This window comes from Venturia canescens, chromosome 3 (assembly GCF_019457755.1).
Source record: "Venturia canescens isolate UGA chromosome 3, ASM1945775v1, whole genome shotgun sequence".
In the NCBI taxonomy this organism is placed as follows: Eukaryota; Metazoa; Arthropoda; class Insecta; order Hymenoptera; family Ichneumonidae; genus Venturia; species Venturia canescens.
Window position 1 is genome coordinate 9,291,210 of NC_057423.1, and position 23,436 is coordinate 9,314,645.

General features: G+C 40.2%; 1 protein-coding gene and 1 long non-coding RNA gene across 2 annotated transcripts; both read left to right on the plus strand.

Moving 5' to 3' along the window:
* The first annotated feature begins 527 nt into the window (after nucleotides 1-527).
* On the plus strand, nucleotides 528-3,883 carry LOC122407719 (odorant receptor 13a-like). The gene is made up of 6 exons (XM_043414103.1): nucleotides 528-641; nucleotides 716-982; nucleotides 1,577-2,179; nucleotides 2,565-2,663; nucleotides 3,255-3,410; nucleotides 3,503-3,883. Exons 1-6 carry the CDS (start codon nucleotides 639-641, stop codon nucleotides 3,560-3,562), a joined length of 1,188 nt encoding a protein of 395 aa, XP_043270038.1. The 5' UTR covers nucleotides 528-638; the 3' UTR covers nucleotides 3,563-3,883.
* A 5,275-nt stretch (nucleotides 3,884-9,158) lies between these two features.
* Nucleotides 9,159-10,173, plus strand: LOC122407634 (uncharacterized). The gene is made up of 3 exons (XR_006260244.1): nucleotides 9,159-9,267; nucleotides 9,364-9,637; nucleotides 9,984-10,173. It is a non-coding gene; the product is annotated as an uncharacterized lncRNA (long non-coding RNA).
* Nucleotides 10,174-23,436: the final 13,263 nt, after the last annotated feature.

The window sequence follows — 23,436 nt, forward strand, 5'->3', positions numbered from 1 at the left end:
GGACCCCCTCCCGCCCCCCGCAGATCCGTTCTTGTGCCTCCGCGAAAGGGAAACTTATGCTCTGATGCTATATTTAAATGATATTTTATTCTACACACGTTTAACGTAACCGGAAACAACAGTGCGCAAAGTTTATTTAAACGGAAAACAATTTAATGCAATTTATCAAGTTTTTCTCATAAAAACGTCGGTTTTAATGGCCACTTTTATTTATGTATGATAAATGAGTTTCTCTTTTCTGCACATTTTCTCCTTATTATCCCCTCTTTTTTGCTCAAACGTTTCGAATCGTTTAGTTTGTCTCCCTGACATTTCCAAGGTTTTCAAACTCGTGTATCAGTGTTTTACTATCAGAAGGGTGAAAAACATCGAGTAACATTTCACGTATTCCGTGAGTAAAAAAAATCTTTAAACCGACATTTTTCCTTTCAACTCTACCATTCTTCCAACTAGAAACTGAGTACCCTGGTGACTTCGTACGATCACCGGAATGATAATTATAAAAATTTTTAAACGCGAAGGGAGAAATTTGTGAAAAAATCGAAAAATTTTGTTCGATAAAATCATTTGTCAGGATCGTACCAGGGTAGAAAAGGGATTGACTGACGACTCGTCTGACGACAAGGTTTTTGTAAATAATGGTGAAGATTAAATTTGTCCACGAAACCTTGCTTTTGATTCCTTCGATGAAAATTATAAATAAAAATGATTACAGATTCTCAAAAGTGATGACGAAACGTCGAATCTCATCGACAAGTACAATTTGTATGAAAATATATTGAAAAAGATGCTGCTCTTCGCAGGAGTTTGGCCCAGAAAAAATTCAAGCGTTGTTTATCGTTTTTTGATGTGTGTCCATGGATTAGGATCGTTTTTAATGCTTTTTGCAATTACTAAGTTTTGTCTCGAGCACATTACGAATCTTCATTTGTTCTTGACTGGTCTCGGCCTAGGTCTCGGTTTCGTAACCATCATACAAAAAGTAAGACTTCAAGTACTCTACGTAAATTCTTAAAAGAACAATTATCGCAATTTACTGTGACTTGTGATGAAAATTTTGTTTTTGGCTTCCCTGACCCTGAGCTATTCTTTTCGAGTCACTTTCATCAGGACGATATTGAATTTTTGTGATGGCAATTGAAGCCATTTCCATTGTTGGAGTACCAGAAATACAAAAAAAAATTAACACGAAAAATAGTAATGATAATTGAAAAAAAAAATCGAATTTATGAGTAATTATTTCAATAGAAAATTGAGGAAAAGTTTATAAGAGCGCTGAGTTTAAGGCAGCAACCAAAATGAAATTCAGTCAGTTTAAAACCAATACCACAGTGCTATAGCAAATGGCTGTCAGACCAGTTTTTTGAAGGTCATACACAGACATAATAAAAGTAGCAAAACAGGTCATACGTGGGGGGTCAGGATAATGGAAAAATCTCGTGAAAACTCGAAAAGATTTAAGCAGGAACAATGAAAATCAAAAACAAATTGATCAGCTATTTCTTCAAGGTCAATGGGCATTCGTCACCTTTCAGCTATGCACGGGGTTGACCTACGTTCAATATTGTTTTTACAGATGATATGCTTGGCCATATATCGCGACAATTTGTTCGAGCTGCATGGCACACTGGCATACACATTTGCAAAAGATTACAACAATGCAGAGATGCAACCGATATTAATGTCGCCACTTTTATCATTTTATCGACCTTCCCAAATAATGATGGGAATATCCTGGACGATAATGGCACTCTATTGGAGCGTTCCTCTCGTTTTCATACTAATTCAGCTCGCAGAAGGAGAAAACTCAATAAAATACCTTCTCCCCTTTCCGACCTCGTTCCCCTGGCCGGTCACTGTCAACAAATGGGTTTACGCAGGACTGTACATTTTTGAGGTTTACGCCTCAACCTGCCTCGTCGTCTTTACCGTAGCCGTCGACTCTCTCTTCGGTTTTTTTATTTTCCAAATATCCGGGCAACTTCGCACCTTGTCCCATCGAATTAGAAATGTCGGCTCGGGGGCTAATCATCGAGAGGAATTGATCGAGTGCATCTCCAGACATCAAACTTTAACCCAGTGCCAAAGGAGCCTCGGACGCATTTACGGACCGATTGTTCTCTGGCTGTCCGTTGCGAGCGCAATGGTTTTGTGCGCCCTCATTTACCAAGCTGCTCACGTGAGTCATAACAACTCGTCAACGGTGTTCTTTGCTCGTATCGAATGCCTTCAACTCTGAGTAGGGAGTCACTCGCTTTTTTTTTAAATAACCAATTTTATATTCGAGTCAAAGTACCAAAATAACAAGTTTTTAAAGGCTTTTTCAATGAAGATAAATCGGCAGATGTTTCGTGTTGAATTTGAGTTGATTCAATGTCCCCACTTCTTTGTGCTGAGCACCCCTCGTCTCGTCATCTCATCGAGCACGTTCTATTGGCTCAACTTCAACGACGAATATCCCATTCAGATTTCTACTTCTCGACAACCGAAAACTTTACCTTTCAGAACTGTTCTGCTTTTTTATCGTTGTCAAGTTTCAATATTTTTTAAATGCTGTTGTGCAGTTGAGTCCGAAAAAAGCGGTCATCGTCGTGCTGTATTTGTTCATCAAAGGCATTCAAACACTGTTCTATGGTTGGTCCGGAACAACTTTATCAATTGAGGTACAAAGTAACGATGTATCAAGAGACTGAGAATAAGGGATTGAGGAAAGTGGGATTAAGGTAGCGTGTGTCTGAAATGGAAGTTTTTCAAACTTCTTTTTTTTACTCCACCACGCTAAGTGACCTGCACACCCTTGTCGCATGAGCGTCAGCTGTACACGAATGCGAATTCGCAGTAGCGAAATTGGAATAGAAAAAAATATTCAAATCTGTTTTTTTCAATGAATTTTTCTTGCCAGTTTATGATCGATTATCAATTCAACCGACGCCGCGTCATGAGACAGAAAACTTTACACCAATACCATCCACTCGTGTCTGCATTTTGGTTTTTATTTGCACCTCGAAAACGTGAGTTGGAATCATGAAACCTCAATTTCGACGTAGGCACGATTTCAAGATGCTCGGATGAGTGCAAGGCTCGAGGTTTAATTGCCGGGCATCCACGCTGATAACTTTCTCTGAATTGATTTGATAAAAATCAACAAAATTTTCCAAATTATTACAATTCTAGTGATCCCACTTGTCTCGATCTCGAATTATGTTATTTCTCAACTTTCATATTCATCCTAATATTTCGTAATGTTGAATCAGAATGACAATTTCCGTGAGGCCGTATACTCGAGTGACTGGGCAGGTTCGGGTGAAAAAACACTTATGACGAATATTTTGATGCTGCTCATATACAATAAACCGTTCGTCCTGAAGGCGTGTTCAGTCACAACGATATCTGTAGATTTATTTATAACCGTGAGTACTAAAGTGGTGTTTTGATAATGAAAACAAAGGGTGACATCGAAGGTTATTGGACACTTTCGTGTAACTCTATTTTTTCCCCTCAGGTCTCCAATACCGCTATCTCGTATTACTTCATGCTGCGAACACTGGAGAAAGCACAATAAAGTTTCGTTGGAGGTATCATCACACAAATGCATGGAGTATCTTTTGGAATGTTTGGTCGGATTGGAATGTACTGCAAAATACTTTTGTCTACCGAGCTCCAGTGTTATTGAGAAGTTCTATAAAATCGAATTTTCTCCAAATGGTGTTCAGAGCAGATGGAAGCGTTGTCTGTTTTTCACGTTCTTATAGCAAAGTATGAAAAGTCGTTGGGGCATCATCGAATTTGCGGGCTGATTGGATATTTGATCGTCACTGTATCGAGACTGAATTGGAAACTACAGTGCATGCAAAATTTCTGTGTTGAGCGATGAAAATTGAGTTTGTGACAAAACTGTTGATTATTATTGAATAAAAATTCCGAGTGCCCTAAATTTTTTCCAAATTTATCATGTGACAGTGGCAGCTTTCTGTGAGTTTCATTAAGTTTGAAATTACACATATTTTTGGTTTGGAAGTGATCTTGAAGTGCAAAGAAACATCGAAAAAATATTCGCCATGATCATCGATTGTGCCATGATTTTTCGTCGTGCTCCCCTTCGCGTGTGGTTTTATTGTTCGGGCAAATAGCTGGGGAAGCGAGCCTAAGTTATTTACATGGTTGCCACAAGAGACCATGGAAAATCCTTGACTATTAAGGGAGCAAGCACGACCGTTTTTTTGCAGCGCCGTCGAATAACTATGATTTGTCGATCTTTTACTCTTTTTCTCTCCTCCGCGCTGATCGTTCTTAGTTCCTGCAACTTTTTCTCCTCCTCAAAACCAACAGTGCTGGTTTCAAACATTATCGAAAAAACATCATTAAAGTAGCTGAAAGAAATTCCCTGTGAGCAGCCCCGATAAAAAGCTTTTCAGTCAATTCGCAAAATTTCATTTTGTAACTGGTTTTTGAAGAAAAAAATTTCTTCAAAACGATCATTTTTTTCAGAACTGCAGTACGAAAATATGCTTCCAGATACTTCGAAGATCAAATCTCATTATTTTCGTCTACAACCCTCAGTGAGAAGCAGCTAAAAATACAGAATGAAAATGATTCACTGGAGGAGTGAAAAAATGTGAATCTCACACTCACAATTACAAATATTCCACTAAATTTACTTCCTCTTGCTCAACAAGCAGCGACTAGTCCGAATTCCTGGAAAATATATCGCTGTGGGAAGTTCATAGTTAAAGAACTTCAGTCAAACAAAATCCCCGAGAAGCGCCACTGACTCGAGCTTCGTGTTGAGCAAACAGAAGAATAATGAAGTTGTTTGCGTTGGTGCTCGAAACTCCGCTCCGAGTGTACTTACTCCGTAATAACGTTTTATTTTCCTCTTTATTGTTCGAGAAGCGCGCGTGTCTCGCGCGAACTCTTCTCAACGATGCTAACCCGCAATACAGAGAGATGCATGCATATATATTACAGCTGAGATATACGCGAGATCGTTCGGAAGGACTCTCAGCGAGAATATCCGAGAAGCTATCAACGTAAATCAATAACGAGAGCACTTCGACGTCTTATAGGCCAGCTGCTGCTGCTGGATGCTGGATGTTTCTCCTCTTGCATTCCATCCGCCTATTGCTTTTGCGTTCTACGACACATTTGTGGGCATACACGTATGAGCTGTGTGTATGTGTGTGTGTGTGTGTGTGTGTGTGTGTGTGTGTGTGTGTGTGTGTGTGTGTGTGTGTGTGTGTGTGTGTGTGTGTGTGTGTGTGTGTGTGTGTGTGTGTGTGTGTGTGTGTGCGCGTGTGTGTGTGTGTGTGTAATGAATGTACTTTGAAAGAAATGATCAACGGGCTGATGACGTAATAAATCATTTTTTCTTGCGACTGATTCTTTGAGAATTTCTGAGTAGCTTCATTGTTACTTTTCACATTTTTTCCGCATACTTTTTACTCGAAATAATAATTGCGCGTTCTAGTATGAAACTGTGTGTAGTTCTGACATCGAATTTATGTTACATTTGTAACGTTGCTTGATCAAATTGGACTTTTTCTTTTATTGTACTCTCGCAAGATGATGTTTAAAGTTCACCGCTTCGTGATTCTGAATCGCGATGCTACGTCGTGAAATAATTTTTTTTTTACTAGTTTTTTGTTTGCTTGTTTGTAATTTTTTGAATGTTTTTTTTTTTCCCCCATGGAATCGTATCGATCGAATTTGTTCTCACGCAGTAACAACTCTCGTTAAATGTGTTTTGTCCGTACACACAGAAGGCGTATGTATAGGCGATACGACGAAGGAAGGAACGCGTTGTGAATCGCGAGCCGATCGGCGGAACGAAGCGCGCGGAACGGCAGATCGCGCAAAAATGATTTCTCTTCGGCGGTCCTGGCAGCCGCGATAAATTGTTACTTCGACTTCTTATACAGCAGCAATCATAACTCGTGATAAAATACGAGACGTTTTTATCGATTCTCTCTCGTGTTCTATCTCTGTATACGTTATTCTTCTCCTCCTCGTTCGACCTTCTCTCTCTCATTCTTATTTTCTTTCTTCTCGCTCGAGCTTCTTCGTCGTGGCTCTTAAAGTTGGTTCGCTCTCTCGAAAGCCGCGCGCGCACTGCCAATGCGTTTTTCTTATATGCATATAATACGTCGAGTCGTCGCTCGAAGGAGAAATAATAAAAAAAATGAAATAATAAAAAAAAAAAAAAAAACAAAAAAATGAAACAAATATAAAAAATCATAACACCCAGTGGTCCTTTTCTTCGGCGCGAATTCATCCCGCGAATCGGTTACACTTTTTATCACTTCTCTCGCTTCGATAAGCAGCATCATTGTTTGTCCAGGGAATCAAGCCTTTTGTGTTTAAATTCCAGGAACTCTAGAGTCGAGAGACCTCACGCGCGATCTTGAATACTCCACCAATAAAAGAGCGCGCGATAAAACATTCGAGCAGAAATCATCTCGAGATGCTGAATAACAACGAGGGATGATTCCCTCGGAAATTGCTGACTGAATTTTTTGCAAATTCTCATATGAATTTCTCCCCACGAAACGAAAATCCCGAAAGAATGCGTGCTAGAAACATGGAGTTTTATACCGACTCTTTCCATTATTCTGTCAGTACCAGGTCGAAATATCAGAGTGAAAAAGTAACCGCGGAAAACGTAGGTACCATTCATATTACATACATTAAGGGGGAGCTGGCATGAGGAAAGCTCGGAGTGTTGGAGAGAGAGCAAAAGTACGAGTGGGAGCGGAAAGAGGAAAAGGGAAGAGGACCAAGGGGCTTAATTAATGAGACGTACGCGCGGCGGCAGCAGCAGCAGCTGCAGATACCAAGATGCATTGTAAATACAGCCTCGGAAAAACTATTGTCCTCGAACGAGATTTATACCCGTTCCAATTACACTCTCGCTGCGCGTCCAGGGACTCTCTCGATCGTCTTGTTGTTTCGTTCCCCCCCCCCCCCCCCCCCCCACCCCTTCTTTGCCCTCACTCGCAATATCTCCAGTCTCGCTCTCTCCCGCACTCTCGCACAAGCAAAAGTAACTCTTTTGCGAACGCTTCGATTCGGGGCTGATAGGATAGCCCAGCAGGGATACGCGATATCGTCGTTATATCCTCGCTCCCTCTCTCCCTCCGTGTTTCATTTTCTCTCATCCCGCATGTCTCCCTCTCTTTATCTTTCACGCTACCGCGGGACAACAGATGTCCGCTCGTGGTCCAGCGCACACAGCAGCAAATGCGCCGGCAGTACCATCGCCGTTCAACTCACTCGCAAAACCGGCATATATACTGCCGCGCATGCCGCCGGAAGACTCGTAAAATGCACCCACGTACAGTACACCGCACAACCTCGTCCACACGCCACCTCTTTCGTTCCTGTATTTCTATATGTTACTTCCCCTGGGGAGCTTGCCAGAGGACCCTCTTCCTCTCCCTTCTCTCATTTCCCTTTCCTTTTTACGTTTTTGTTCTTTTTTTTGACGATTTTTTTTTTTTTTTTATTCTCCTCTTCACACACACTCGCACAGTAGAATGAGCACTCGAAAATCCCATGGCGCGCTCCGCAGAAACCCATTACTCGATGATTTATCGGCTGGACCAATGAATATTGTGCAGAAATGAACTCCCTCTCTGCATATCCGTTATGCGCGCATCTTCCTCAATATTCTTCCGGGTCGCGCTCTCGCTACGTACATTTTACAGCCAAATATCCCGCCGAGTTACTTCCCATTCTTCCCGTTCCTTCGAATCAGCGAAATATCGTATGACCAGATTTCACTTCCAGTCGCATTAGCAGCTCCGCGTTCTCTCTTATTAATCGGGAATCGGGAAATTTTGAGGAACGTCGATTCTACGGTAAACTCGCATATAATCTGCGATATCCCATCAAATCCTCCTCCATTATCAATGCCGCAGTGGGCAAAGCCGAGCGCAAAACTCGTTAATCCCACTCCGTATCTCATTTCCTATCTCTTTCTCCCTCCCTTCTCTCTCTCTCTCTTCCTCTTTCTTTTCTCCTCGCAATGCACCGAGAGAGAGAGAGAGAGAGAGAGAGTTTCAAACCCCGAGAGCAAATTCGAGATTAAATTCATCAAAATCCAATCCCCTGGAGTCGAGTCGAGCCCTTGGGCAGAGACCTCATATCGGGTCTCGGAGAACCTTTCTCGCTTGCAAATGAATAATGCATATAAACGCCGCGCGACATATGCATGTGCCGCGAATGTCCCACACGCTCGTTCTCCTCCTCGCTCGAATACTTCATCATTGTATTCCAATGGATTTTGTTTCGTAATGAATCTGCCGTATATTTCGAATGATCTTTCAAATCGACGGTCCCCCATCCGGCGAAATAATCGATTTTTTATCACGACGGGGTGCTTAAAAATTCATTAATTATTTTTGTATCCACAAAATTGTGACGTCCGGACGCAGCCTCTTGATGTGAATTTGAAAATTTTCGCGATAAATCTTGAAAATATTTGCATAAATACATGCAATGCCGGCACCGCAGTACTTATTAGTAATTTTATACGCTTTCATATTCAATTTAAACCCTGTAAAATATACGTGGACTTTAGAAAAGGAGAATAAATGCTGCTTGTGTAGAACGATCGCACCAAAAACCTTCTCCTCGCCCTTACGATCCGTCGAAAAGAAACGATAGCCAGTGCTGCGAACGCGGTGAAACAGTAGTTCATTGCCAATGACTATGATAGGAATTTGCCTTGAATAATATATCGTAGCGTCACGTCATACATAATCTCGCATCGTAATTTTCTTGGCTTCCTGTCATGCAGCCATTTTACACACACGACATGCATTTACTGATATCCCAACAAGCCTCGAGGCGTATAGACGTTCACGTAATCTTGTTTTACTGGCTTTATGAAGTTCCTCTTTGCTGAAGATACGAAGTATTTGATGTATGCAAAACAAGTGCCTCGGGTGGGGCCTCGCGAAGGTATATTAACAGAAATCCATGCTGAATTTTGTCTCATTATTTCAAGATTGTGATTGTTCACTAAGTACACTGAGATAACAAAAGGATAAGCGTTGAATGAGCGCTCGGAGCGCGAACGTCAAACTGGAAACGACTGGTTGATAATTTATCTTTATTAAAAATGAGAAAGTGAATCGAAAGTGTTTTTTTTTTTTTTTTTTTTTTTCGGTGCACTTAGAAATGTGGGTTTGCGTGCAAGCAAGTTACTTCCTGGGCAAAAAAGTCGAAGGTCAACGGGGAAAAAAGCGACAGGCAAAGTGTTTCTGGGTAAGAATTAGCGGCCAGGAATCTGGCGGTTAAAAGTCTCACGTTTTAAAAGCGTGCGAGGTTCTTCTGTCGCGAGAATATCTCGGTTTGTCACAGGTGCCTCTGCGCACGAATACTCTCGCGAATGAGAGAGTTCAACACTTTTTCACGAGGCTCGTCGTCCTCCCGACGAAATCTTGTCGCCGCCGGATCACTCGAGCCTCGCCGTCCTCTCTCGGAGCAGGGGAAAAATTCGTTCTCTCGTTGCAACGAGTCGGCAGGACTGTTCTTTATTGGAATTCTCTTAGGTTGGACGAGAGTGGTGTCCACACGCATTTACGTACATGCTCAGCGACAATTCGACGATGGATCAGCCTTGAAAAAAAATTTTGTGAGTCGAAAAAAATGTTTTGGGTCTTCACGTAACACAAAAAATACATTTTTCTGTTTTTTTTTTATTTTTTATTTTTTATTTTTAAAGAAGTTCTATATATTCTTCAATTCAAAATAAAGTTTCGATCATTTTATGATTGGTTGACCGAAAAAAGTTTGGGGGATTGAGAAATGTTTTTTCAATTGGAAAATATGGCAGATGTTTGTGACCATTCGACAGAAAAATGTCAATAAATGATTGAATTGAATTTGCCTGAATATTTTTCGAGTTATTCCAATATCCCTTTTCACCAATTTCTTTTTATCCTTCTCTCTTTATTTGCTGATTTCTCGTCCGACTGCAGTGGAAGTAGAAGAAAAATCGTAAAGGAGAAGAGACTGAAATAAGCGAAGTGACGAATAAATTGTTGAGATACCGATGCAACTCACTGGACGAATAACTTTCAAAGGGACGATGTAAAAATGTGCTCAAGTACGTGTGCTCGCGGAGCATTGAAAAAGCGACTATTGAAAAAAAATATATACATAAATAAATAAAACATAAAATCAAAATGGTACCAAATCATAGTTTATCAGAAAAAAATGATGAAGCCAAGAACTCCTCTCGAAATCTATTTTTCCACATTCGATCAAAGGATTCAAAGGTTTCGGTGAAATCGTGCTCCACGTACGTTTCCTCTTCCGTTTTAATTTATCTTTCGTTTACTTTGACGCTCGCTCTCATTCTCTTTTTTCTTTTCCTCATTCCCTTTTCCTCTCCTTCGTTCTCTCTTATTCTCTCGATATTTCCAGGCCTCTTTGTTTCTCTCATTCACGTATCAGGGAGTGTGGATTGTATGCAAATTACGGTAGCTGCTACTTGAGCTGCGTGCACACCATCAGCAGGCTTAGTATTTGAGCGGCATCAAGGCAAAATCTTCGGTGTGTCCGTTTGCTTTTGGCCGATCCGGTGAGCTGAATCGGACAGCCGACTGAGAGAAAAGCCCTCTCGCTGATACTTTTATTTTCATTTTTTCTCTATTCCTCTCTCTCTCCCTCTTTTGAATCCTGGCCCCCGGTGTCCGTGAATAAAACATCTCTCGCGAGGAATTTCAACTCCGAAGAGAGATTCGCCAGGCGAGAGTTCTCCTCGACTCTTCTCCCGCTGTTTCATAAAGCAACACACAGCCGTGCGGGATAGTTGTTAAATACACGTCGCACCACCTGATGCTAATTAAAATAAAACTGACTTTCGCGTTGCACCGCGCTCTCGACTCTTCACCCGCGCGCCACATTCACTCTTTTCTCATATCTCTTACTCTCCCTCTCTCTCATTTTGCACAGAGTAAAAACGACAGAGAAATGAGATACCACGAGAGAGAGAGAGAAAAAGAAATCCAAGAGACTCGCATTTTGCCTTCCGGCTAAGAATATAAAGATCCTACTTAGCCGTTATTACGGCGATGCTACCTCGTGGCTAAATCATTCTTTGCCACTGTTTTTATCCGGTGAGTTCCCGCCTAGAAAGTTTCCTAGGTACCTCCTCAGGGTATTGTCAGGCTGCCATGCTGCCTTGGTAGGGCGCTTGTAAGGCCACCTGATGACGCCCTGTTCCAAAATGTTACGCCCTGAAACAAATGGCCGTGACCAGGTTGCTTGGTCAGGCCCGAATAAGGCGCCCTGGTCCGGGTCGGTTGACGTTCGTTTACAGACCCTGATCAGGTTATCTGACCGGGCGGTGATCAGGGTTTTCGACTAGGCTACTGTCAGGTTGTCCTACATGAAAATCTCGTGCACATAGACTTCTAGAAGACATCGTTATTTTATTAATCTTTATTAAATCAATCATGTAAATTATAAGTCTTTTTTTGAATATTCTGACATGTGTAGCCTATAATTTAATAATTATGTTTTATAAACTGTCAAATTTGAGGAACGTGTGGATAAAGAGTATAATTTTATATTCTTAAAAATACGCGTTTATTGGGCATTTTTTTAGCGTATAGCCCGATTTCCGTTCCAATCCTTGGCATTGTTGATGACTCTGCCAACAGCTTGATCAAAATCTTTGACGCTTACGGATTTCTTCTCGTTGCTGGCGAATTTTTTCGGGCTATGTAAATCTGTGAAATATTGAACAATAAAATAAAATGATTGGTGTGCTAAGATTGGCACAATTTTAGAATTTCTAAGAGAAAAATCACAAATTTGTATCAATAATTCTCTCAACACAATTTTTGCTCGTTTGTATAATGTCAACAATTCTAATTCGTTCATATAATTAATGCAAATCACTTTAAAATTGTACATACCTTTTGTAAATTTACGCATAGAGCGATATCTTCGCATACGCATACGCGCCTTATACCGACGTTGGTCATCTCGATTCATTTCAACTTATGTTCAGATACAATTTTTTTATTGTTTGATTTCAGTTGAAAACTTGTCACTCGGATCTTTTATAAAATACGAATAGAATAAAACTTCATCAAATATATGGAAACTCACTTTGAAAATCACTTGGAAACTTGTCACTCGGAGCTCGTACAAAACACGAATGGAATATAACTTATTCACCATCTATTCGAATACGCGTGTGTGCCAATCATAAGGCAAGCCTTGGAAGGACCTAATAGAACAAGTACTGTCAAGGCAGTATTGTGGTAGATTCCAGCTGGAATCTCATAAGGATTTCCACATATGGCGTGATTAAGTCGAGCCTGAGCAGGACCTGAATGAGATAACGGTCAAAAAGGCCTTATCTAGGCGAACCCGATCAGGGCCATTTTAGATTAGGCTGTTTTGGAAATTATTGTGGAAAACCTTATAGCGGCCACATCAGGCTTTTAACAATAGGATTGCCCGTTTCAAAACCTGATCATGACCTCATCATGAACAGGTGAACCCTAACAAATTTCTAGGCGGGTTGCTCTCTGGACTAACTATATACATACGAAAATATGTTTATTCACTTAAATGTAGGATTTGACTTAATGCTCTTACGGATTACAGCCCTTTTATCACGTTTTCGAACTTGCTATCAATTTTAACCCAAGAACGCATGACTGGGGTGTGAGCACACCCCACGCGAACTTCAAACTACGCTCCCGTCCTAACAAGCGACATTATCGACTGATTATTGATGGATTTTTTTATATATAAATTCAATTGAAATTAGTTTTATCGTACATCATTCTTTTCGTTATAAAAAAACGAAGAAAATGGTATAGGATAAAGTCAGTTTAGCATCGTAGGACCGGGTTTATAAGCAGAAAAAGAGTGGGGTGCGTTCAAACCCCGGTCATGAGGTTGAGGGTATGAAAAAAGGCACATGAGGTGTAGGGTTAAAAATCGCCATTGTTGATTGGGACTGAAATACCGTAAATTAATGAAGAGGCAAGCTGTTGGATCATTTGATTTTTAATGTTTGGAATCCCTCTGCTTTTCGATAAGTAAGTTACTCTCATGCAGTACGAGATTCCCCAACGAGGCATCGCTTAACTTTCTTTTTAAATCCTCCAACCCTTCAATTAGTGATTTCTGAGCCATGAATGTCAATCCCCGTTGTTTAATACCCATGGAGGTAATTACTGGAAGGATATTTGGTGAGAGATATGCGTTGACAGGAAAGGAAATTAAAGTAGTTCGTGACCAGGTGCAAAATGAGTGCGTGCGATTGCGAGACGAGGAGCGCGAAAAAAAAATGATCAACGTCTTACTTCAATGAGTACATGTCGAGCAAACGTAGTAAGAAGCAACAGGACTTTACGACCACCAACGTGTTAAAAACTTTCGTTTGTTTGAACTATCTGCATTACCTATACAAATGAACGCGAATGTTTATATTAAGGTAGTTCGACAGCTAAGTGCCGCATGAAAAACAGGGTGCAGCCCCCTTCTCGTGTGAACATTATTCGTTGTGAAATATCTTCCAAAAATCATTCAAATTATCGTCAATGATCAGTAAAAAAATATATGGTTACGATAGTTTACTCAAATTTCATAATTGCTAGTGCTTCTGGAATTTTTATATTATTTCTTTTGCGTACGCCCCTGCTAGAATAAATTACACATATACGAGCATAAAAATAAATGCTCGGAAGCGCGTGAATCGTGGCAACACTGTGCACAGGCAGCTGTCCGAAACGCGAGCGCAGCGTCCTAAAGTATAGTGATGATCGTGGCTTGTCTCACGCGAAAGCGTTGCCACGTCGCGAACCTTGAAATTTCCCCACTCACATTCTCATACGATTTTTATAACAATCATTTTTTTCTCAAAAACTAGACGGTAGTTGATGTTTTTTTCTTTTTAATTTTTTCTTTAGAAGATACTCCAACACTGTGTTAAGAACCGTTCTCGAGTTATTGCGATACACATTTCTTGTTTGACGATTACCATGTGTTCAGATGGAGAAACCATAGCACTTTAACTTGCAATATCTGAAAAACTATACGGTAAAACTACTTTTTTTTCAATCGATTCGTTCGATGTTTCTGCGCGACATATTTTTTTTTCAAAATTTCCTTAAGAAATCGGGTTTTGCAATTGAATAACCTTAAATATAAAGTCAAATGTAATGATTATTTTTCTTCGTACGTGTAATGATTATTTCTGTAGCCTGTGCCCCTTGTTATCACTGCTCCTTCTCTGTGTTTTTTCTCCTCCAACATCAACGTGCTTTAATGGGGACAGGTGGGATCGCACAGGATCACGAAACTTAAAAAAAACGCGATGCTGTACTCGAAATCACTTTTTTTTATGAATTATTCCATAAAATGTAAAAAATGTATAAGAACGATCGACATTCTCTCGTGAAGATTTCCCTTCGACGATATTTCAAAAGAAATCGAGACTAACGTGCAATAAAATCGATGTAAAAATTCAATTCAGAGTGAGCCACGATTCTGGTGGAGATACGATCAGCTTGTAATTTGATTCCGGGACAAATTTTAGCTTCGATCATACATCGAGATTTTAATATGTCGAGCAGGTGGCACCAATGGGATCGCAGGATGGTAATTCTTCTACATTTGATGGTGCTCGACGATAAGCATAATAATCGATGTTAAGGACGTTTGTCTGTCTGCGCGAGTGTCCCGCAGATCGTACGGCTTGCTTTGATATCTCGGAATCTCCTTAATGCTCATATCTCATTGCACCTGATGAAGGTGCCAGAAGAACTTCCGAGCACGAATACGAAAATTCGTTAAAAACCGAAGTTCACGATGGAAGCGCGCATTGATGCGAAGGATTTAAAAAACATCAAAATCCCATTTGAAAACGGTGAAAATCGCAAAAAATGAATGTCCCCAATGAAATTCAGTTGCCGTAAAACGTGAGAACGAGTCAGTGGGCAGCCATCGAGTACCTTTACTTTTATGAAAATAAAGACACACTTTACCATCAGGTAATTCGATCGAGGTCGAAAGAATCACAAAGTCGTTCATAATATGGCTTCCTCAATCGTCCGTTCAGGGCCACGGTACGAGCTGTTCAATTATTTCTGTGCATATTATCTCGAATAATAAAAGAAAAAGAAAAAAAAAATAAGAAAAATAAAAAATCTACCTTCCTTGGTGTTGAGATCTTGGACTACCCGTCAAAAGTTTGAATTGAGCTGTTGGCTGAACCTCGCGCGGATTAAGAACGAGAAAAAAATCGATATCAATGTCCCTCTCGTAAATCATGAAGTTCGAGGCCAGGTAATAATTGATCGGGTCTCGCGTTCGTTACCGATATTCATCGTATTCACTCTTTTTCTACGATTTTCCATCTTTCTTCCTCACACACTCTCTCTCTCTCTCTTCCTCGGATATCTCCTCTTCAGAGCTTGAACATGAGAATTATGGGATCATTGGGACGGAACGGACGAGCGATGTGTTATGAGATATTGCGATGGAACGCGACGAGTTCTGTGGTTTGGGGCCGCGAGTGACATATCTCTGCACGGTGTAAATCAGCTCCGTAGATAGATGATTTGTCCATGGGAAATTCTGCCTCGAGTAAAAGACTCCTTTCGCTGTATTACTTCAAAAAGTATGCTCCATCAAAATCCAACACAAGATTCACTTATTTTCCTCGCTATTTCTCATGAAAATCCCTAAATATTGTTTCAATTAACGTCTTCAAAAAATGAGTCGCGAATAATCTGTTCCCGACGCCATCCAATGGAACCCTTCGAAAACTTTTCAGGCCACTCCCACAATACTTGGCTTGGCTTTTAGTTTCAGATGTCTTGTAAAAATATATTGATGAGTGTCTAGATAAAAATGATTGAATTTGAAGACGGTCCATTTCAGGCGAAACGATCCATAGCTTGTTCTCAGCGAGTGCTTCCTCTTCCGTTTCGCATGGGGAATCACAGCGAGAGTTTATGCTTCTCATACCTCAAACGACTTCTTCGATTTAGCATAATTGAGCGAGCACTCACTCTCGCTCTCCCTCACTTTCTACGTCACACTCTCAAAGTTCTCTTGCTCTCGGTACAGAGAAGAACTATCATTTACAGGGATGACTGAGAGGCTGCGTTGACACAACCGCTTATTATTTTAAAACAGCACGCAGTCGCGTCGCTTCACGATCACGCAAATGGCAATAAATGTTTCGACAGACATGCGCTACGTGCTGCGACTCGACAGCCTCCCTCTCAATCCGTCCTTTCGGTATGGTGACTGTCGAGAGGAAGAAAAACAGAGAGGCGGAATGCGCAAACTCTTTTTGCACGAAGCCAACAGCTTGTATTAATAATTTTCACGCGAAGCTCACAGGAACACCCCCTTAAACACGTTAAAATCACTGATAGCATCCATGCTTAAATTATTGTACGGTCTTGTTGACCGAACGACTTTTGCAATTTGTCTTGGTGACTCGACATTTTGATTTTCAATCTCCGATGGACTCCGAGCAGGGAAAGACCCATTGATTGATTGATCGGCTGCTTCATCATGGCCTGGACAAATCATGAGACGAACACGAAATATGAAAGTAATCAACTCAATCATAATAACACGTTTGGGAATTATGCTTGGTGGTAATATAACGAAAGTAGAGGGAACAATCCGAGTACTGATGATTTTGTAAAGTGGAAGATAAAATCGGTGGCAACGTTGCGCGATGGACACAGTCAAAGTTAGTGAGTCGAATCATACTTTTTTTTGCCTCTTCGTCGCGTTATTTTGGGCAAGTAACACAGCTGTGAGACACGATTAGACAAAGAGATGCGATATTGGGACGACAGCGAGTGGGCTAATGAAAAACGAAAAGAACAATTCTGCCAAGTTCATTAATTGTGATGCTGACGGGCCCTTAACGATCAGGCAGAACTCGATCCATTCAATTTATTTTTAAGCCATCCGATCGCTATCTAAATCGGGATTCTCTCGATCGAGGATTCGCACTTTTTTCTTAGCATCTCGTGGTCATTAATTAGGAAGACGAAAGGTAAACTCGTTTAGAGTGTGTTGGAAGTGAGTTTTTTCTAGACTCAAATAAGTGCAAAGTGAATTTTGAGTGGATTCGAAATTTGAGTTTCACCGATGTTCGTGTTACGTGAAAAGTTGAATTTTCACCTCGAAATTTCAACGCTGATGAGGGAAATTCCGGAAAATATTTGCGCGAAAATTCGAACGAGGGAACAACGTCGAGGCACAATCGTTTCGACTTTAAATTTCCTAAAATCCAAGCTTAAGATTACGAATGTCTGAAGTTGATTGCAAACTAGATCATGATAAATGGAGTGGTTTTACGAAAAATCAGCCGAGGGACAACGATCGGTGAGTCGAAACTGAGAGCATCGGGAGAGGATTACCGCAGTGAAAATCTGCAGTGTTCGATAATCGCGCGAGGCGAATCTTGCTCAGAGATCTCGTAGTCTTTGGAGTTGATGAGATTTGGTTTGAGAGTGGAGTAAAGTTAAAAGGAAAAGATAGCGGCCTATAAGCGAGCCAAAGGAGAATAGAATTTGAGCAAGCCGAAAAATACTTTCTTCCTTTCCTTCTCTTTCGGAATAATCCGCGGCGCAGAGGTACGAAATCGTCCGAGATTCAATGCGAAACGTAGACGAGAGAAGGGGGGAAGCTTAATTTATACCGCCCGAATGGAAACTCCTTAACGCCTAAAACAGCGCTTATCAGGATCGATCGAGGGCCTCGATCGATATTCTTTTCTCTCCGTCTTCCTCTCTTTCCTTCTCGCTTTAAAAATCTCTTTCTCTCTCCCCTCAGTCAAAGATCCGATTGCCTCGATTGCGGGTGAATCCGAAAGAAGCGAGTGAGCAAATGGGAATAAAAAAGGGAGCGAGGAAGAGCCGAAAGCAAAGAGTTTGGAAGATCGGATCGCATCTCTCGCGGGAGCAGCGCGCGGTTCTATTGTTCTTCGTCTCAGTGGCCACGCCTCGTGTCTGTAATTACAGACAGAGGGAGCTCTTCGTGTGGTAAGCCCTTTGATGGCAGGCGGCACGCCGAGAAACTCTCTTTTTCTCCCTTTCTCTCCGTCTCTCTTTCTCTTTCACTCGCTTTTCTCCCACTCTAACTTTCTTTCCCTTTCTCATACTTAAGGACACGAAGCTTCCTACACAACCTCCTCGTAAGCTGATCTATCCTCAATGTGAGCCAAAAAGCCATCGCTCGTGGCTCAGATTAAAAATTCCGATTTCCAATTAAAAGATCCAAGATAAATTCCCGATTGCAAATCCCGTACAAAATTCTGGTGATGTAATTCCAGTGATTTTCATTCGGGCATAAAGCATGAGCGCATAAATACTCGAATGCATTGATAATCGTAAGAGAAATCGAATTAAAAATGATCTACAAGTGTGTATCCAATGACGAATGAAAAATAAATTCATTTTCATAAACTCGAACAAGAGCGTTGGAAAAACGTAAAATTAGGGCCTGTGAGATACGACGAACAGATTGCTTCCCCGACAGCGATGGCTCGTAACTTTAGAATTCGAGAAAATAAGAAAAAAAAAGCCTTAAATTATTTGACATCTAATGGTCTGTTGTTACTGGGTTCTGTTCTCCATGGCAACAGGAAAAAAACAATCTAGTTCAGAAACATTCTGTTCGAAAAAGCGAGCATTTCTGTACTTTATGTGACACACTTGTAATTACGTGAACGTCGGTTTTTTTTGTTGTCCGAAGAACCGAGACTAAACGAAAGGGGAGGCGAGAAAAGGGGCTTTCTCGGGGGTTTTCTCTGCGAATCTCTCAACATACCTGGGGCCGGAGCAACCCTACAAGATCATAAGTTCTCGGTGGCGAGAGGGCGCGACACGCAACAGCTTTGAGAAAAATATAGGAGTGGTAGAAGAATATAAAAAGGAAAGCGAAACACAGAAAATTCTACATTAAGTTATGTTCGTAGGAGAAAAAGTTGGGGCGTTATAAAACCTGCGAGGAGGAAACATGCTCGACATTTTTTTCTTTCCATTTTTCCTCTCAGCCGAAGTTGCACTGCTGGACGCGCTTATAATTCGGGGGTCGAACCCGCAGAGATATTGCCATCGTAACTTAGAGCAGGAGAGCAATTTTAAGAACACTCTCAACTAGCCTATTTTTTAACTTTCTTATTTTCTTTTTCCTTCCCTCGATGAAAAGACAATTTCCTTTCTCTCGATTGTGTATCCACCATCTGCTGAAAAGAAGGACCTCCTGAGGAGACCTTTGGGATCTGATTAGAAAAAACTTATTTTCAACTGACTGGACCTGCGGACGCGAAGCCCGCACCGTGTCTAGTTGCACATGCACTCACAATGATACCATTTTTTTATTGAAACTGAAAAATATTTCAACAAAACTATGGAATGATAAAAAAAATATTTTATTTCAGATTAACATTCAAAAATATGAGTTTCAAAAAAATTGTTGTTTTCAAACAAACTAATAGAACAAATCACGGCTTCCTGAGCTCGATTTCATCAGTGAATATTTTCATTCGATTCACAAACATTTCATTGTGACGAAATGGAACATTTTTAAATATACGAGGGACCGTTTAATTTCTTCGTTTCTGAATAATCCTCCAAGTGGCAACTCGTTTTTCATCATTCTAAATCTTTGAGAATTTTTTTAATATGATTATTGTACAGAGTAGCTGAAGGTTTTTTAACACATACGTGAAGAACGAAGAATTGGAATTTGACAAAATCGAATGACAAAATTGAATGTAATCCACGGGAGCAAAGCTAAAATAAAATTAATACTTTTTTATTATTCCGAGAATCCTTAACTTATTCATATCCTCAGAGGCAGCACACGTGAATTTTACAAGCTTATCGGAGGAGAACCAGCGCCAGGATCGCCATCAACAAGATATCAAGTTACCCTGACCTACCGTAAAACTTAACGCACCATGCCTTTCCTCTTCTCTCGTTCTCGAAGCCGCGGCATGGCCAATATTCAGTAGCCGCGGTGAGGAGAGATTATCACCGAGACGAATTTCACTCTGAAACCTCATTCCTTCTACGAGCAAATGCTGAAATACGGGGTGTGCAATGAAAAACAAAAAATGAAGGTTTATATGTGTAGGTTTTAACTACCCCATGGAGGCTTTTGATCACGCGCCGCGCACGAATCCAATCGTAGCTAAACTCTCGCTAGGCTTTCATACATGCTCGAATGTGTAGCTCCGTCACATGCCAGATTTGGAGGGACTATGGACCGCGTTTGCTGCTACTAGCTCCGTCTCCAATTTCACTCGATAATTTTTTGCGATCGTAAACGTGTGCCAGAATCGACTTTGGCAATCTTCACACGTGCGTGTATATGTAAGCAATACGTTGTTTTTTCAAATGTATATAGAAAATACTGCACTAGAAAAACCAATTAAGAAAAAGGCTCTCGTTTTGTAGTTGCATGCTCTATAAAGTTTTGCATTTCGAGTGGTCTACAAAATCGAATTTGATTGGATTGAAGAAACATTCTTCTGCCTCCCCATCATACTCCAGACACATTTTTTGCAGGTTTTCTTTCTTACGGTGGAGGAAAGACTGCATTGAAAAATGAGACGATTCCCATTAATTGTTGACCGATCGACCTCCTGTAATGAGCGAGAATTTATTGTATATTTCCGTCCAAGCACGCTAAAGGGCTCAAGACAAAGAGATAGCGCAGTGGCATTTTTCACAATATAAACAAAATAGAAAGAAAATAAAATAAAACGAAATGAAACTAAAATAAAAATAAAATATAACTAGAAATAAAGATAGTAGTGCGCAGATAGTAAGCAGTTTTCTTTCACCTGGTTTGGTGTTAAAACAAAGAGAATTAGTGATACAATTTAGATCATGAAGGAATGAAAAATCAACGCAAGATTGGTTGGATGTGTTTTGACTCAAGAATCGTTTACACAAGCGAATAAAAATCTCTTAACAGGCTTGTGTAAAGTAATAAGGATACTATTGGTTAGTATCGCCATTTAAACACAATTTTCAGACACTTCAATAGTAGGCTCATAAGTGAAAGAAGTCTCAGTATAGACTTTGGACGAAAGAAACTCACTCGTCTCAGAAAGTGCAGAAATATATGACGAGTGGAAGAAGTTCTCGATAAAAACTCGTCATACGTTCACGATGTCAGAAATAATCAATCATATCGATCGATGGATACAGATATTTCAGTATATTCACAAAGATACCTTGATTAGTCGTGCAGAATTAGATAATTGTCGTATTCTTGACGATATTTTACTGAGATTGCCAACCTTTGTAATCAATTATAAATACAAGAGGTCAGGAACAAGATTGTTGTTTTATTTCATGTCATCGCCATTAGTGCAGAAAGTTCTTCTTGCGAGTTTAACAAAACCCAGCACGCAAAATCAACGAGAAGGGAAAACTTACTGAAAGAAAACTCATTTTTATTATCTTCTGTTTTTCCCATATACTGCCAATCTAAAAATTTGCTAACCACGTTCATTTTCTTCAGACATAAGCAAAGAAGCTGAATGAAGAGAAGCATTTTACAGTGTAAAACGAAAATAAAATAATCAAAATAAAGCTAAGAGTGAAGATAGCGAATACAGAGAAAGAGACCAATAAATGTGCAAGAATTCAAAAACCCTAAGAAAATTAAACAAAATAAACGAAAATTCGAGTTTTCCTATTGAAAATAATAACGATAACCTTTTTATTGCTATTTAAGCTGTGATAAATGGAGGCATTTGTATTCATGGTGGCCAATGAATTGCGTATCTGGAGCAATATATTTGCCCACGTCACCGGGCTCGGCGATAACAAATTGCGATCAAGTCATCGCCTCGTACTTGCGCGGTATCGCTGCTTAATGAAGTTTGTTTTCACGGAGCCTCAAGGAATCGTATCATAATTATAACAGAAAATGTAAAAAAAAAAAAAAAACAAACAAACAAACAAAAAATAACCAAAGTAGTTTCTATAAAATGATTCTTGTCTACAAATTGAATCTTCCGGATGAAAATGATGAGAATAAACATCTGTCGAGGCTAATTAAAATGTCCTGATCTCCGTGGCGTTAAATTGTCGCGCGACGCATCTTCGATTCTGTCATAGAAAAACAATGAGTTTTAATGGGCCTGCTTGAATTCTTAATCCGATAATGTAGTCAGAGGCAAACTCATCGATAAGGAGGCATTTATCGAAAGCACGATCGGTCGCTGCACACACACAGGAAACCGGTAGTAAAAATCGCTCGAGGGCAAACGCACCTGCAATCCAGATCTATATTTATACAATCTGTAAAGTCTATTACCGCTTACTGATATATTATCATGTTGATAATAATCCTGTCGACGCTACCACGTATCCAACGAATAATAATTTACCGTTAATACACCGAGAATTTTAATAAACCTGCTGAATTATAGTGTTATATCCGCACAGCGTAACCGGGTGGCCAATATATCCAGCATTAACGTACGTAATCTAAATGCACCAATGTGAATATACTCCGTTGCACGTGCATTTATATACGCGTTATTACGGCTAATTGGAACGGTGGATTTCAGAGATCTCGTGAAATTTAGCGACGTCGTGTGTATAAATCATCGATTCGTCTCGTCCGTTCGTAATTTTGTGCTCAACAAACTTCGGCTAGCAATTTGCAAGGTCGGGGGTCAAAGATTCCGGCATTTTTTTCGGAGTTACGAATATTTGGTGAGGTTTTTTTTTTAATTGACGTATCGAGAGTTTCGGAGATTTCAGTTTGCAATAAGCGTTTAGAAATTTGAATTTTGTGGCTTCGAATTCGATGAAATATGAATACGTCGCGGTCCTTTTCCGCTGCAAAGATGTGTACTATCAATAAAATTCGTTCACAAAAAAATGTTGATGTTTACTAAAATAATTTGAGCGCCATTTTCTCTTGTACGAAAGAATAAAAATACATGGAGAAAATATAAAAAATTGCAATTAAAAGTTCGCAGATTATTTTGATCTCGGAAATTTTGCAGGGCAAGTTGTTATTTTCGCAATAGTGGATTGTTGATTATTTTTGCGCATATTTAAAAAAAATTGAGCTCGAACGAAACGCAACAGTGGCTTCGTTATAATGAAACGGTCTGACTATTCATTCCGCAGCCAGCAATGAATCAAATTAGTGAGGGAGCCAGAGCTCAGTGTAGCGGAGATATCTGCATGGAGCGAACGAATAATTTGTGTGATGAGAGTTGAGGTCCAGAACGATTTGGAGCTGAGCTCTCGCGTCTGATCGCTCGCTCACGCGTTGGTCACGCTTCATTCTCCCCGCGCTTATTCTTCCACCGCATTTCTGCTTGTTTCTTTTTGTTTATTATTATTATTATTGTTGTTTTTTTTTAAATTATTTTACTTTTTGTTCCAC